At 44.8% G+C, this 16,468-nt stretch overlaps 1 protein-coding gene across 1 annotated transcript in view; it reads right to left on the bottom strand.

Moving 5' to 3' along the window:
* Positions 1 to 16,099, bottom strand: part of LOC144605222 (voltage-dependent L-type calcium channel subunit alpha-1D-like) — a 39,504-nt gene extending 23,405 nt beyond the window's left edge. Inside the window, exons 1-2 of the mRNA XM_078420322.1 lie at positions 15,930 to 16,099; positions 6,178 to 6,283 (exon numbers count right to left, since the gene is read on the bottom strand). Coding sequence (XP_078276448.1) covers positions 6,178 to 6,283; positions 15,930 to 16,099 — 276 coding nt within the window. The remainder of the gene's footprint in view (positions 1 to 6,177; positions 6,284 to 15,929) is intronic.
* Between the last annotated feature and the right edge of the window lie 369 nt (positions 16,100 to 16,468).

The following is a 16,468-nucleotide window of genomic DNA, read 5'->3' as shown; positions in this document are numbered from 1 at the left end:
TGTGACACTTCATCTAGTTAACAGCTTTAGAGCTTGAAGCACTCCAGCATTGTTCTAGATTGGATAGAGATTTTGTTCTCGTCACCCCTCTAATCCATTAAACTCTAATCTATCCCTGTTAATTATTGATCTCCTTATAAAAGAAAATAGGTCCATTTGTTGACCCAGGTCATACACCTACGCACCTCACTTAATACTCCCCAGTCTCCTTTGCTTCATAGGAAAGAATCCCAGCCTGCTGGTCTCCCCTCATACCTATAACTTTCCAGCCTTGGATCATCATCAAATTTCCAAGAGTCACTGAGTAAATCCAGTAGCCCTCCATAGCTTCCAGACTGCTATCCTTCCTGAAGCTTGACAAGAACAATGCACTTTACTCAGGCTAAGTAGTTCACGTGTGACAGCCTTGCTCCTGTACTCTGTGTCTCCACCAACAATGGCAAATGTCCCGGATACACCTTAACCATTTTATCTACTTGCCCTGCTGCCTTCCAGGATCTATTAATTTGCATTTATGGTGTCTCAGATCCACATGTAGTATTCTGCTACTGATCAAGTCTTGCCTGCTGTCCTATCCAATATGCACACCTCACACTCCTTTGAACGAAATTCCATTTGTCACATTTCTGCCACCCGATCAGATCATTTATACCCTGTAATCAAAAGGTTTCCTCCTCATGGTCCACCACACAGCCAACTTTTGCATCATTTTATGTTTCATTAACATGGTCCACAATAAGGCACAAATATTTAATATCTACAAAAAAACAGCCAGGGGCTGAGCACAGACTCCCATGGAAACCTATTAATAACAGCCTGCCAGTCACAAAAATACTTGCCAACAATTACCATTTGCATTGTGTCACTGAGGCAACTTTACATCCAATTTGTCACTCTCTCCTTTGTATCTCATCAACTTTTATTTTCGTGACAATCTTGCCATGTGGGATTTTGTCAAGAGTCTTGCTAAAATCCATTATAACAACATCAAAAGTATTGACCTTGTCAATACTACCAAAAATTAAATCAATGCAAACCCAATCTTTCTTTAACAAATACACTTTAACCATCACCAATTAATCTGTGCCTTTCCAAATTAAAAAAAGTATTGTGCCACAGAATTCATGCCAATAATTTCCCCACAACCAGCTTACAACTAATCAGTTTATCATTTTCTCCCTTTTTAAAACCACCAAACCACATACCGACCTGACTTGGAAATATATCACCATTCCCACACCATTGCTGTGTCAAAATGCTGGAACTCCCCCCCCAAACAGCATTGTGGGTGTACCCTCACTTCAAGGACTGCAAGTTTGATCTCCTCGCCTTAACATTTCCATCTGGTGAAAAGGTTATGACTATCTACCCTATGTATGTCTCACATAATTGTATATGTATCAGGCCGCCGCTCGGACTCTGGCATTCTAAAGAAAACAATCACAGGTTGTCCATCATCTCCTTATAGGTAATACCATCTAATCCGGGTGGTAACATTCTGGTAAACCACTTCTGCATCATCTCCACATTTATCCTGAAATGAGTGACCAGAACTACAATACTCCAAATGCTGCCGAACAGAAGTCCTATAAAGCTGCATCGTGCCTTGGACATGGAGTCATACAGCACGGAAACAGGCCCATTCAGTCCAACTCATACATGCCGACTAAGATACACCATCTAAGCTAGTCAAATGTGTCCATGTTTGGCCCAGATCCCTCTAAACCTTTCCTGTCCATGTACCTGTCTTTTAACTACTGTTATAGTACCTGCCTCAACAACTTCATCTGGCAGTTCGCTGGCAGCCAACCATGGAGGACTTTATCAAATGTTTTACTAAAATCCACCTGGATCACATCTACTGCCCTACCCTAATTAATCACCTTCATCAGGTCCTAAAAAAAGACGATGCAGTAAGACATGACCTGCCCCATACAAAGCCATGCTGACTGTACCTAATTAGCCCATTCCCAAATGGGAGTAAATTCTATCCTGAGGAATCCTCTCCTACAGCTTCACTAACAGTGACGTGAGGCTCACTGGCATATAATTCCCTGGTTTATCTCTACTTCTCTTCTTCAACAAATGAACAACATTGTTTTCTCTCCCATCCTCTGGGGAAGATCTAGTTCCCTGCAATCTCATCCCTTGCTTCCCTTAATAACTTTGGAAAAATCCTATCAGGCCCCAGGAATTCATCCACCTTAAGGTCCTTGATGAGCCCCAACCACCACCTCCACCTGGGGTTTCAGAAATGGGAGGGGTGGGAGATGTGCAACAGGAGGAAAGGAAGGGACCAAGGTGACGGGGATGGTGGGACAAATGTGTGCAAATGGGAAGGTGGGACGTGGGAAGGGGATGAGAAGGGGAGGTAGGATTGTATTATTTGAAAATGAAGAATTCAATGTTCAATCTGTTGGTTTGTTGGCTCCCAAGAGCAATATGAGTGCTATTCCGCCAGTTTGCATGTTACCTCACTACCAGTGGAGAAGGTCAAGACAGAAAGGTCAATATAGGAATGGGAAGGGGAGTTAAAAATGGTTAGCAACCAGGAACTCCAGCAGTCCTTTGCAGACTGAGCGCAATTATTCAGTAAAATAGTCACCGAGTCTACGCTTGGTCTTGCCGATGGCTCTGGGGGAATGAACAGGAGTTTGAAGGCTCAGACATCCAGATTTCTCAAATGCTATTCGACTCCGAAACCGATCACCTTGGTCACACTCCGTTCCCAGAGGCATTACAACATTCTCTTCCTCTTAACTCTACCTCATTCATTATTGCATTCTTCTATTTCTTATTTTTTCCACACTGCTTCAGATTCTTTTGCATCACAGTCTTACACAGTCAACGGAGATGCGACCTTTACCGTGTCGTATTTCCGTTCGCGCTACGGCCTAACATCGTGGAGTCGGCGGCCTCCAGCTGGGATCGACCTTGAAGACTCCGGTCGCAGGGCCTGGACTTACCATCTCGGAGGCTTCGGTCGTGGGCCCTGCAGACCGCAACATCGGGAGTTCGCAGGTCCCTGGCTGGCGACCGGTTTTTGGGAGCTCCAGCCGTAGCAGCTTCGACCGCCCCGAAGCGCGAGGTACGATCGACCCGCTCGCAGGCCCCTCATCGCCCTGCGTGGCCTGGCCGCAGCACTTTCCATCGCCCGGTGGGGGCTCAGGACTTTCATCGGCCTGCTCGGCTCGGCCTTGGACTTTCCATCGCCCAGTGGGGGCTCAGGACTTTCATCGGCCTGCTCGGCTCGGCCCTGGGACTTTCCATCGCCCGGTGGGGGCTTCAAAAAGTTGGGAGCCTCGATCACCTCGTGGCACCACGGGAGAAGAATGAGGAGGAGATAAGACTTTGCCTTCCATCACAGTGAGGGTGTGCCTAGAGCAATCACTGTGATGGCTGTTTGTGTAAAAATTGTATCTGTGTGTCCTGTGCTTTTTATTGTCTACTGCCAGACCCTGACGTGAGAGGACGCTGGCGTTGTTTATTCGCCGCTTTTCCGTTAGGATAGTTTGTCTGTTTGTTTTTATGTTGAAGGTTTTTGTAAAGCGCTTTGAGCACCTGGTAAGGCGCTATATAAAATAAATGCTTATTATTATTATTATTATTATTAGAAGGATGAGGGGGGATCTTATTGAAACATATAAGATAATTAGGGGATTGGACACATTAGAGGCAGGAAACATGTTTCCAATGTTGGGGGAGTCCAGAACAAGGGGCCACAGTTTAAGAATAAGGGGTAGGCCATTTAGAACGGAGATGAGGAAGACTTTTTCAGTCAGAGAGTGGTGAAGGTGTGGAATTCTCTGCCTCAGAAGGCAGTGGAGGCCAGTTCGTTGGATGCTTTCAAGAGAGAGCTGGATAGAGCTCTTAAGGATAGCGGAGTGAGGGGGTATGGGGAGAAGGCAGGAACGGGGTACTGATTGAGAGTGATCAGCCATGATCGCATTGAATGGCGGTGCTGGCTCGAAGGGCTGAATGGCCTACTCCTGCACCTATTGTCTATTGTCTATTGTCTTGCACCATTTTGCTGTTTTGCACTCGTCATTTTATTTATCGTTGAATTTATCATTTATCGTTCATCATGCATTCACTCAAAAACCCAATCATGCCTAGACTTCTTAGTAGAAATAAAATTAAATATCCAGCAACTAGTCACAGAGTCATACACCATGAAAATAGGCCCTTTGGCGCAACTCGCCCATACCGACCAATATGTCCCATCTAAGCTCGTCCCATTTGCCCGTGTTTGAGTAACCTTTTCCTATCCATGTGCGTGTCCAAGTACCTGCCTCAACAATCTCCTCTGGCAGTATGTTCCCACAGCCGTTATACCCACCACCTTCTGAGTCAAAAAGTTGCCTCTCGGTTTCCTATTATATCTTGCATCTTTCTCCTTAAACATATGTCCTCTTGTTTTTGATTCCCCTGGGTACAAAACTGTGCATTCACCCTATCTATTTCCCTCACGATTTTATACACCTTTATATGGTAACCCCTCAGGCTCCTGTGCTCCAAAGAATAAAGTTGTAGCCTGTCCAACCTCTCCCCATAGCTCATCTTCTCAAGTCCTGGCAACACCTTGTAAATCTTCTCTGTATTCTTTCCAGTTTAATGACATCCTTCCTACCAAAACTTACTCCAAATGTGGCCCCACCAATGTCTTGTACAACTGTAACGAATCATCTCAACTTATACAATATCACTTATACAGTATCACTATACACTTATTCTTCACTATCTACCATACCGCCTACTTTAGTGCCGTCTGCAAACTTACTAATAATGCCTTTTACATTCTTGTGCAAATCATTGATATAACTCTCTCAGGTTAACATTTTTTAATACTCTTTCAACATGCTAGGGATTTTAATGATGCTGAACAACCAGATGTTCTTGATTTTTTAATGTTATTATTTATCAATACCCAAGAGAGCATGGGAACGACAGTCCCAGTGAATGGAAAGGAACACAGGAACCAGAGTCCCAGTGAATGGAAGGGAGCGTGGGAGCAACAGTACTAGTGAATGCAGAGAAGCTAGGGAACCAAGGCACCTGTGAGTGGAGGAGACCATGGGAACCTGTGCTCAGTGTTGAAAGGGAGCGCAGAAAACATTACCTGGTGTGCTAAATGCCAAACTATTGGGATTTCCAATCAGTAAATTTACAGAGTTTAGCTATGTGTTATAATTTATTCATATATTAGCTTTCTTCACCCAACTCATAATTCAACCCACATAATGCCAATGTAAAAGCTAGCATATCATCCAGCCTCTGGTGACCCCGGATGTCGCTCTTCGATTTTACCTGGGATTTGCAATTTAACAAAATCCCGAGGAATAGATGGATAGGGCTGGAAAGGCCATATCCTCTTGCTGGGATGACAGTTCAGGAAGATAACAATGCAATCTACAGAGAGAGAGAGAAGGAACAATAGATACCAGACAAGAGTTCCAGCCTGGACCTACTCACTGGTTTCGATCAAAGAACCTCACATATCCAAAAGGTCAAAAGGAGAAGTGACCATGCTGCTTTTTCCATCATGTGCAAGCTCTCTGATAACAAACCAGGTTGAACGTACAGCAAATTCTCTCTACATCTCTCCCATAATTTGGATTCTCTTCTGTTATTTCAAAATAGTTTCCTTGTGATATTGGGAATTAGTTAAGACCGAGGGAAAGGTCTATGCCAGAGTGTGGATCTCTCCCAATCTCCCCAATCTCGACAGAGGGTGAGCCTTTCAGAATAGTGAAAGGCTTGGATAGAGTGGATGTGGAGAGGATGTTTCCACTAGTGGGAGGGTCTAGGACTAGAGGTAATAGCCTCAGAATTAAAGGACATTCTTTATAGAAGGAGATGAGGAGAAATTTCTTTAGTCAGAGGGTGATGAATCTGTGGAATTCCTTGTCACAGAAGGCTGTGGAGGCAAAGGCAGTGGATATTTTTAAGGCAGAGATGGATAGATTCTTGATTGGTACAGGTGTCAGAGGTTATGGGGAGCAGGCAGAATGGGTTTGGGAGGGAGAGATAGATCAGCTATGATTGAATGGCGGAGTAGACCTGATGGGCCGAATGGCCTCATTCTGCTCCTATCACTTATGCTCTTTATGATCTTACACCGTCACTATGCTCCCTGCGTACAGAGCCAATTTCAATGCATATTCACACTCTACTTACCAACTTGAAATTCAACAAATTGGTGTCATCTTCTGGAAGAGGCTGGAACACAGCGAGGGCCACACAATTGGCAAAGATGGTAACGAGGATGATAATTTCGAACGGCCTGTCAATGCAATCAAGGAAAACTATTCACGTCCTAATGATCCCCATTGACCTCTACTTCTACAAATAAAGCTGCCTCTCAGATTCTTTGGCAAAGATTCACAGTTCAGGTATCGCACTGAGTGGATAGAAAAGTGAGCTTTAAGGTCCAAACACAAACCACTTTAACAGAATCTTACTATTGCGTATGTTTGATATCTGAAATAAAAACCAAAATGGTCAAATAACAAATGCAAGAAGATGGCCAAACAGCATCTATAAAAATGAGAGAACAAAATGAATGTTTCAAGTCGATGATCTTTCATCAGAAGGTTTGATAGAAGATATTTGACCTGAAATGTTAACTGTCTCCTTCTCTGTGGATGCTTTGAGAATTTCCAGTTTTGATTTCAAAAGGGCAGTAAAGCTTAGAATGAATTTCTCTCTAGTTGCTTCATCAGATCCCCTTAAATTCAGAAAAACTTCAGTCAATTACCCATAACCTGCTAAATCTTGGAGAATGAAATGTTAGTTTGTGAAATATTCCCTCACATTGCACCATCGAAGTCCATCAATTAGTTCCTGAAAAGTTTCAGCACAAGTGTGGAATAAATCTCCGCCCACATTGCTGTACCAAACACTTCCTCGGTAGTTTTAGCACAGAATGCATAAAGTAATGCTCTTTCAGCACTGTTCTATCAAACTCTCCCATGGCACACCAGGTGTCATAGATTCAGCCCGTCAAATTTTGAGAAATTTCCTGTTCTAATGATCCCAGGAACAAGCTGTTCAGAGTCTTTTACTGCTTCGGGGTGAACAGGTCTGACATGTGATTGCAGACTGCAATTCACTTTTGAAGTGGCCAACAGTGGATAAAACAGAACACAGAATTAAAACTTCGCATGGCAGGACAAGATAGGATCTTCAATCATCTTCACACTGACCTCCTTGACTAGAACTCTAGAACTCCTGCCTATGAGGATTGTGATGTGCCAACTTCCCCATTTTTCCACTACTGGTAAAAACAGCCCCTCAAAACCAACCTATCCACATTCTCCAGAGAAGCTGCCTGACCAGCTGAGTTACTCTAGAACTTTGTGCTTTGTAAAACAGCATCTGCAGTTCCTTGCAGCCCCTCAGAAACAATCTCTGCAGAAAAAGCTGGGTCCTGAGGACCAATGAATCCATCTCTACCTCTTTCTACAAGCTCTTTACTCCATCACAGCTATTTCCTCTTTACTCTTAAGTCTGAAAAAACGTCCCCACCTAAATTATCGTCTGCCCATTTCCCTCCACAGATGCAGTCTGGCACACTGAATTCCTCCAGCAATTTGTTTTTTGCTACTTATTTAACTGCTTTGCCGTTTCCTTTTTCCCTAGTGAATTCTCCTGCTTCTGTCTATGAAGAATCTGCATTCAATCACAGTAATCTTTTATCTTTTTCTCTCTGCAGTTAAAAGTGGAAGGAGATAATTAATTTTAAACATAGTTACATCCTGATAGACAACTAATATAGCGAATTACCAAAGTACTGCTATCACAGGAAACTTGTGAGATGTAACATCAGCATTCGTTCCCTGAGCAAGGCAAGATGAAGACACAGGGTCAATTGATAAAAGGGTGATCCTCGCTTCCTCCTGGAAAGAGGAACCAAAGGGCAGCCATTCACATCTTCAAACTTGCCATTAACAACAAGCTCATCAACCACTTTCTAGAGTTCCCCACTGTTACCTTTCACCTCATACCCACAAACAATCAACATGCCACTTTTATCAGTAAATATGTCCCAATACCAAATATTGAGAAAAATATCAAGGAACTGTACGATTCCAAGCTTCATCTAGTCCTGAGCAATATTTCTAAGGGAGAAGCGCATTCAATTTGGTGACATATTGGTGATTCAAATTTGCTTCAAGATCTCTGTAATGGCACTGTCAAGATCAAAACTGCTATGTATACCATTGGTTTACCTAGCCCACCCTAGAGAATAGAAGGCAGCCAAAGTTCATGCAAAAGAAAATACCAACTTCCTAAAAACAGTTTACAAGTATTTACATTAATACAAAGTGTGACCATAACTATAGACTTTGAGAACACTGAGAGACACAAGTAGCTCAACACCATCCACAGTGTTATGAATCAATTTCCAACATTACCCACCAACTGCAGGTCTAAACTGATGAAAATTATGATTCAAGACTTCTTCAACGTAAAAAGAAGTTATTTTGTGTCAAAACAATATCTTGCACCAGCAAAAGAAAGTATCATAGTAGGAGCTAAATTATAAACTCAAAGGCAGATAGGTGATATCAAAACCAATTGGGAGCAAGACCAGGACGAGCTAGCTCTACATTCACAAGAATTACACGTGGAGCTTTTTTCAGGCAAAATGGTACATCTATGGTGCGTCCACAGGCCAAATGTCACTATCATTACTAAAAAAACTCTCACCACTGAAAGAAGAATTGTCCATCAATCTACCCTTTAAGAGAATAGTAAGATGCATCAAGCAGGCCAGGAGCAACAGTGCAGTAAAGCTGGACCACTGGAATAGTTCAACCATAAACAGTTGCAAAGTTGCACAAACTCATTTTTCAAATATGGAACAATAACAAAATTCTAAGGAATTATATACTTCTTAATTGTACCCTAATTATTGCCAAAACATTCCTCCCTGTAGATTCAAACCGTTTCAAAGAGCAGATCCAAGAAAAATACTATAATCAGTTCTCATACACAGCTTTCATCCATGTGGCAAAAGCTTTTGATAATTTACACAGTGGAAGATTTAGGCTCAATTTGACTGTCCTACAAAATTCTCAAAGGTCCTGAGACCTACAACGATTTAAAGGCAATCCCCCATCTTCATCCAAACAAGCAAGGGTGCTTCATCACAATTTTGTTGTTCATCTTCGTACATTCATGTTATTCCTCACTGACGACGCTTTCTCTACAGGATCGACGTCAAATCAGAATGGACGAACAGCTCTTCAGACTTGGACATTTAGAAAGACCAATCTGACAAATACGTCATTAATCACCAATGCATTTGCAACTGTGTCATCCTTGTAAATACCAATGTAGACTTCCAAACTGTAGCAGACCTCTTTGCAGAATCTTACTAAATCTGCGCCAATAATTACCATGAAGGCAATGAAAGGATTGCCTCTGAAAACAACCAAAGCTTTACTTTTTTTTGAAAGTCACACATTGATAATCAAATTCAATATGAGATCCAATACATGAACATTTCTTTTGGAAAATATCTTCAACATATCTTCACTATGACCTATGGAATAACATCAGATTTGAGGTACATAGCTGTTTGCATCCATGCCTTTCTTATTAATTTGAAACCTAAGTAATGTTTTTATATCTCCCAAAGAACCTGGGGAGGTACCCTCAAACTCTGGAAAATCCTCTTCAACAGGTTCTCCCCAAACCTAACATCATTGCAGCAATGGAGCCACAAAGAACTCCAGATGCTTGAATCTTGCGTAGAACACAAAGTGCTGGAGTAACTCAGCGGGTCAGGCAACATCTCTGGAGGTCATGAATAGGCGATGTTTTGGTTCAGGATTCTTCTTGCAGCAATAATCATCACATCATTTTGTTAGATTGAATGGCCAACTCTCAACCCTTGAAATCTATATTCCTGGCACAATCACGGTCAAAGATTCCAGAATGATCAAAGCGAAAACGCGAGATACAATGAAGACAAGAGCTTACGCCATCACAAGCTGCCCATTCAGGGCAAAAGGAAAAGCTAAGAATTCCTCAGCCAATATTGCGACCCATATGCTAACCCTCCAATTGCAGCAGTCAGATCTATGGTTCTGATTGGATTACATTATCACTTCCCAATACATCCGTGAATCATGGAAATAAATAGATAAATACTAGGCATTAAATACAAAAGCTGTGAAGTTGAAATCATTGGGTTGTGCAGCACAGAAACAGGCCCTTCGACTCACAGCATCTACAATGACCATCGTGCCTTATCACAGTTGCCTGCATTAATTCCATACCCCTCAACTGTCCAGATGCCTCTTAAATGCCGTTGCTGGTCCTTTATCCAACACCTCCTCTGGCAGCTTATTCCAGATACCAACTACTCCTCAGATATTGTTTAAACCTCCTCCCTCTCCCCTTCAACCTATGGCCTTTAGTTTTAGACACCTTCACCCTGGGAAACAGATTCTGACAGTCTACCGATCTAGGCATGTCATAAATTTATATACCTCCATCAGTCATTCTTTGCTCCAGAGAAAACAGATCCAGTGTATCTAATTTCTCCAATCTCGGTAAAGACCTTGTGAATCGCTTCTGCACTCTCTCTACCTTAATCACAATTCCTGTGGTGTGGGGTCTAGAACTGTACATAATATTATGTGCAGTCTAACCAATGTTCTGTACAAACATGACAGAATGTCCCAACTCTTGTATTCAATGCTACAGCTGATAAAGACAAGCATGTGTCATCATTTCCAGGAAACTACGTCCTTGTCCTCCAATTCAACAACCCTCCCCAGGGCCATGCCATTCTTTGTGCGTCTTGCCCAGGTTTAACTTCCCAAAATGCATCACTTTGTTAAATTTCATCTGGCATTCCTTGGCATGATTTCCCAGTTATCAATGTCCTATTATACCATTAGCCAATATTCTTCAGTGCCCACTATACCACCAATTTTGGTGTCATCTACAAACTTACTAATCATGCTACCAACTTTCTAATCCAAATTTTTTATATACTATGAACATCATTGGATCCAGCACCAAACCCTGAGACACGCGGCTTGTCATAGCCTCCACTCTTGAAAACAACCCTCCACTACCACGCTTTGGCACCTATCACCAAGCCAATATTGTATCCAATAGGCTACCATATTCCTTTTCTCAATGTTTCTATTGTACAAACAGAAGGGTGTGTTTGTACAATAGAAACATTGAGAAAAGGAATATGGTAGCAACATGGGGAAGTGAACGTAGATTGTGAGGGTTGTTGGAGAAGGGAGAGTGTCAATAGAAGGGGCAAAATAGTAGTGGGGAGAGGCAACGGGAAAGGTGGGTAGATAAAGGTGGAGGCAAAAGGGACAGAGTAGCATTAGAATTGGGCAGAAGAGGAGATGATTGGGGAATGGTGGGTATGGGGAAAATGAGGAGACGCATTGGAGGTAGGAACGGAGGGCAGAAGTAGACCACTATGTCCACCTCTGATCACCTTTTAGACAGGATATAATGAGAGGGTAATTAGAAAAGTTTCAGCATTGTGGAATATTAGTTACAATGATCGAATGAATATGAACTTGCGTCATCAGTAAACTAGCTACAACATAAGCTCCCTCTAGCCTGCCTCAGTGTTCAGCAGAGTATAAAGGCAGTAATTTGCAGCTTTGAGAGGCTGGTCCTCTCACACATCAAATCCAGCATCCCTGACTCACTGGACCCACATCAATTTGCATACAGGGCAAATAGATCCACAGAGGACGCCATCTCTCTGGCTCTTCACACTGTCCTGACTCACCTAGAGAGACAGGGCACGTACGTGAGGATGCTATTCATAGACTATAGCTCCGCCTTCAACACGGTCATCCCCACCAAGCTCATCACCAAACTCCACCAGCTAGGCCTCAGCTCGTCATTATGTGACTGGATCCTGGACTTCCTGCTGGAACGACCGCAGGCAGTGAGAATGGGCCGGCACCTGTCCTCCACTATCACCCTGAGTACCGGCACACCACAGGGCTGTGTTCTGAGCCCCATGCTCTACTCCCTCTTCACACACGACTGTGTTCCTGCATTCGACACCAACACCATTGTCAAGTTTGCAGACGACACAACGGTGATCGGGCTGATCACCAACGGGGATGAAACAAACTATAGAGCGGAGGTGCAGAACCTGGCGGACTGGTGCTCGGATAATAACCTGTCCCTAAATACCAACAAGACCAAGGAGCTGATCATCAACTTCCGTAGGTCACATAACGGGGAATATGCCCCGATCTCTATCAACGGGGACAGTGTGGAGAGAGTGTCCAGCTTCAAGTTTCTGGGCACTCACATTTCGGAGGACCTAACATGGTCCAATAACACTGCTGCGCTGGTCAAGAAGACACAACAAAGACTGTTCTACTTAAGAACACTGAAAAAGTCTGGTCTACCCCAACAGCTGCTGACGACCTTCTACCGCTGCACCATAGAGAGCATCCTAACGCATGGCATCCCTGTGTGGTACCTCAGCTGCACGAAGGCAGAAAGGAAAGCTCTACAGCGGGTAGTCCATAGAGCTCAGAGGGCCATCGGAACACAGCTACCAGACTTGGAGGGCATCTACAACACACGATGCCTCAGAAAAGCCACCAGCATCCACAAAGACTCTTCACACCCCTGCAACAGTCTGTTCGAACTCCTTCCATCGGGCAGACGATACAAGGCCTTCTACGCCCGCACCTCCAGACTCAGGAACAGCTTCATCCCCAGGGCCATAGCTGCTATGAACCGGTCCTGCTGAGCCGGATGGCCACAACGCATAGATCAACTTGCACTTTACCCTGTCCAAAACTGTTACAACTGTTTCGTTTAGTTGGGTTGCTGCTGTCTAAATTACTTAAATTATTGCATCGTATGGGAGGCGCATTCCCAATCTCGTTGTACCCCTGGGTACAATGACAATAAAGATATATTGTATTGTATTGTATAGTATTGTCAGAGACCAAGAACATTACTGAGCTGCAATTTTTAGAGTCTTGGTAATAACAAGCTAGGGAAGGCCAGCAAATCCATTTAATGCAAGAGAGAGGCTCGGTGACCAGAGTAAGCTGGGTGTAGCTGACCAAATATGGATTGAAACCAAGGACAGCTGCACAAACCATGTCAAAAGGCATCTCCGTCACACTCACAACACTCTATTCCTGTCTCTTTGCTGCTTTCAGTTTGTGATTTTCTGTCTCTTCCTCCCTACTCCATTACTCCTCCCCACTTTCCCCACACCGACATTCATAAATTAATAACATTCCCCAGCCTCCTCCTCTTCTACCCAGTTCTCACACTAATCCCTCCCCATTCTTTTTCGCCACTCCTCTTTCGGCCTCACCCAGCTCCTTCTATCGACACTTTCCCCCTCACCTACAAACTTGGCCCCTCTCCGTCTACATGCACCTTTTCCTCCATCTCTCCACCATACTCCCATTCTCTAAGTTCCGTCCCCCACCACTCTCCCTCTGCCCACCTCCCTACTCCTGTTCATCTTATACCCTAATCCTCTCCTCACTATCTCCATCCACTCCCACTTCTCCTCACCCTTCCATTTGTCCTTTTCCCTCCCACTCCCTTTCTCATTAGTCCTTCTTTCCCCACCCCCTTCTCTTCCGCAGATTAGTACTTCACCCTATCTCGACTGTTTCATCTCCTCCCTTGCTCTCTCTCTCGCTTTCCCCACTACCTGCCTTCGTCTCTTGTCTCCCCCATTTTTTCCCACTCAGAAGGACATAGGAACAAAAGAAAATAGGAACACTAGTTGGCCACTCAGCCCCTCAAGCTTAAACCACGGCTAAATACAATCACGTCTGATCAATGCTGTCCTCAACTCCACCAGTTACCCAAAACCTCAATTCCTAGATTCAAATGTTTACCTACCTCTAACTATGTATTGAATGATCTGCAGCTCTCCACCCCAACCCTTGACAGCCGTGAATTCCAGAGATTCACCAACCAGTGCGAGAAAACTCACACTCTCACACACTCCTTAATTGCTCACGATTTATGTTCCTTGCCAAATTTCCTTTCTTCATATTTTCCTCTCTCACTTTCTAATCTCACCATCATCTGCCTCTCTCCTCTCCCTCCTTCCTGTCACTCACCCTTCCCTGAACATCTCCCTGCTCCATTTCTCATCCCTCCATTTTTTCCAAACTCTTGCTCTCTCCATAAGCTTCACTTCAGTCTCTTCATTCATCACTACTCCCATTCTTCCTCCTCCTCTGCTCCTCTGCTCTTTTCCCCTGCCTTTCCTTCCTCCCCTAAATTCCTTTCTCTATCTTTCTTTCTCACCCATAAATATCCACCCACACACTTTCCCTCTCGTCTATCTCCATCCTTTCCTTCTACGCCCTGACTTCCACTTTCTCCCTCTCCTCTAATTCCTCATCTTTTTCCTCACCCTTTGTTTTCCTTCTCCTCTTCCCTCTCTCTCACCCCTCCTTTCCCCTCCGCATATTCCTGTTCCTCTAGTTTTTCCCTCTCCTTCCCCCTTCCCCAGCCTTCTTCTACATATCTTGCCCTTTGAGTCCATCCTTGCCTGTCCCACATGACTCTCAACCTCATGCTGCTCCTTCCACTCTTGCTGCCCTCTCCCCATTTCTCAGACCACAACCCATATCCATCCTTTGCATCCTCTTGCACTGTCCTCAGTCATCCCCCTCAATATTCTCACCTGCTACTGTCCATCAGAATGCCATTATCCCAGCACAACTCTCTATAACTTTCCTGTCCACCTCCCCAAAGCATCCTATCTCCACATTCACACTTCCCCTTAGCTCACCTCTGTCACATTTTCCTTTGGTTTTTTGCCATCTACCAATACTAAGGGGTAATATACAAACAATATTTAACCTATCAGCACATCTTCATGATATGAGAGATAAACAGAGTACCCAGAAGAACCAATGTGGTTACAGGGAGAAGATGCAAGTTCCATGCAGAGAGCACTGGGGGGTCAGGATTGAACCTGGGTCTCTGGAGCTTTGAGGCAGTACTAACATATTTCTTCTGTCCCTCCCGGACACACAGATACTTTCCCCAACAATCAATCAACCCCACCTTCTCTTCTCACCCCATCCTCCAACTCAACATCCCCTTCCATCCTCCCTACCCATCATCCTTCACCTCGCCTCATCCACCATTCCTCATTGAATTCACCCATCATCTTCTCCATCCCACACTCACCCTACTCACCACCTTCCCCATCCCACTCACCCTCCCCATCCGACACACATCACAGCCATGATCTTCTCCATCCCACCTCCAATACCTTCATGTAATCTACCCTTCCCCATCCCCATATTGAAACGTATAAGATAATTAGGGGATTGGACACATTAGAGGCAGGAAACATGTTCCCAATGTTGGGGGAGTCCAGAACAAGGGGCCACAGTTTAAGAATAAGGGGTAGGCCATTAAGAACGGAGATGAGGAAGAACTTTTTCAGTCAGAGAGTGGTGAAGGTGTGGAATTCTCTGCCTCAGAAGGCAGTGGAGGCCAGTTCGTTGGACGCTTTCAAGAGAGAGCTGGATAGAGCTCTTAAGGATAGCGGAGTGAGGGGGTATGGGGAGAAGGCAGGAACGGGGTACTGATTGAGAGTGATCAGCCATGATCGCATTGAATGGCGGTGCTGGCTCGAAGGGCTGAATGGCCTACTCCTGCACCCATTGTCTATTGTCTATTGTCTATCATTGTTTGCCCACCATTCTATCTCCTCACAACCACACCTCACGCACCTATCTTCTCCCTCCTCCCACCCAAACCTATGCAATACCTTGCCCCTCCATCCACCCATCCTTGTACTATCTCTCTCCCCCCCCCCCCCCCCCCCCCCCCGCCCTCCCTTACTCCGCCCTCCCTTTCGACACCGCGATTCCCTCCCCCAACCGCCAAGACGACTGCAAGGATACTTCCATTCCACGATACTGGTGCAGAATTTGCGAAGCGGGTTTTTGAGGCTCAGGCACAACAGTGACCTGGTGGGTCGCGGCGGCCCGACGCACACCGGCTTCTTGCCCTTCTTACTGTCCGGTCGTTTCTTCTGCGCCAGGTCCCCATCCGCCTCCGGCTTCGTCTCCATGGTGGGTGGGTGGGTCTGTCTGTCTCCCCCTACACCGCCTGTGCTCCCCGGGCTCTGGGACTCGCTCTGCCAGCGCGATGTGCTGACCTCGGCTCTCGACCGCCCAGAAATACCAACAGTTAAAATTAGAGCAAAGCCGTGTCCGATGGGCCTGATCCAGGGAGTTAACAGCTGCACCGACAGAGAGGGAATGAAGGGAGTGTGGGGAGGAGACTGGTGGTCACTGTGTAATCATACCCACTGATAGAGGGTTTCAGTAACCAAGTCAGACCATCTAGAGGGAGGGGGGTCTCGAGGGAACGGGAGAAGGCTCTAAGGGGGAAGGTTTGAAGGGATGAGAGGAATGGGGCAAGAGTGTCTGGGGGAGGA

The sequence above is a fragment of the Rhinoraja longicauda genome, chromosome 24 (genome assembly GCF_053455715.1).
Source record: "Rhinoraja longicauda isolate Sanriku21f chromosome 24, sRhiLon1.1, whole genome shotgun sequence".
Classification (NCBI taxonomy): domain Eukaryota; kingdom Metazoa; phylum Chordata; class Chondrichthyes; order Rajiformes; family Arhynchobatidae; genus Rhinoraja; species Rhinoraja longicauda.
The sequence above is the reverse complement of the archived record's forward strand: the minus strand, read 5'-3'. Positions and strand labels throughout refer to the sequence as shown.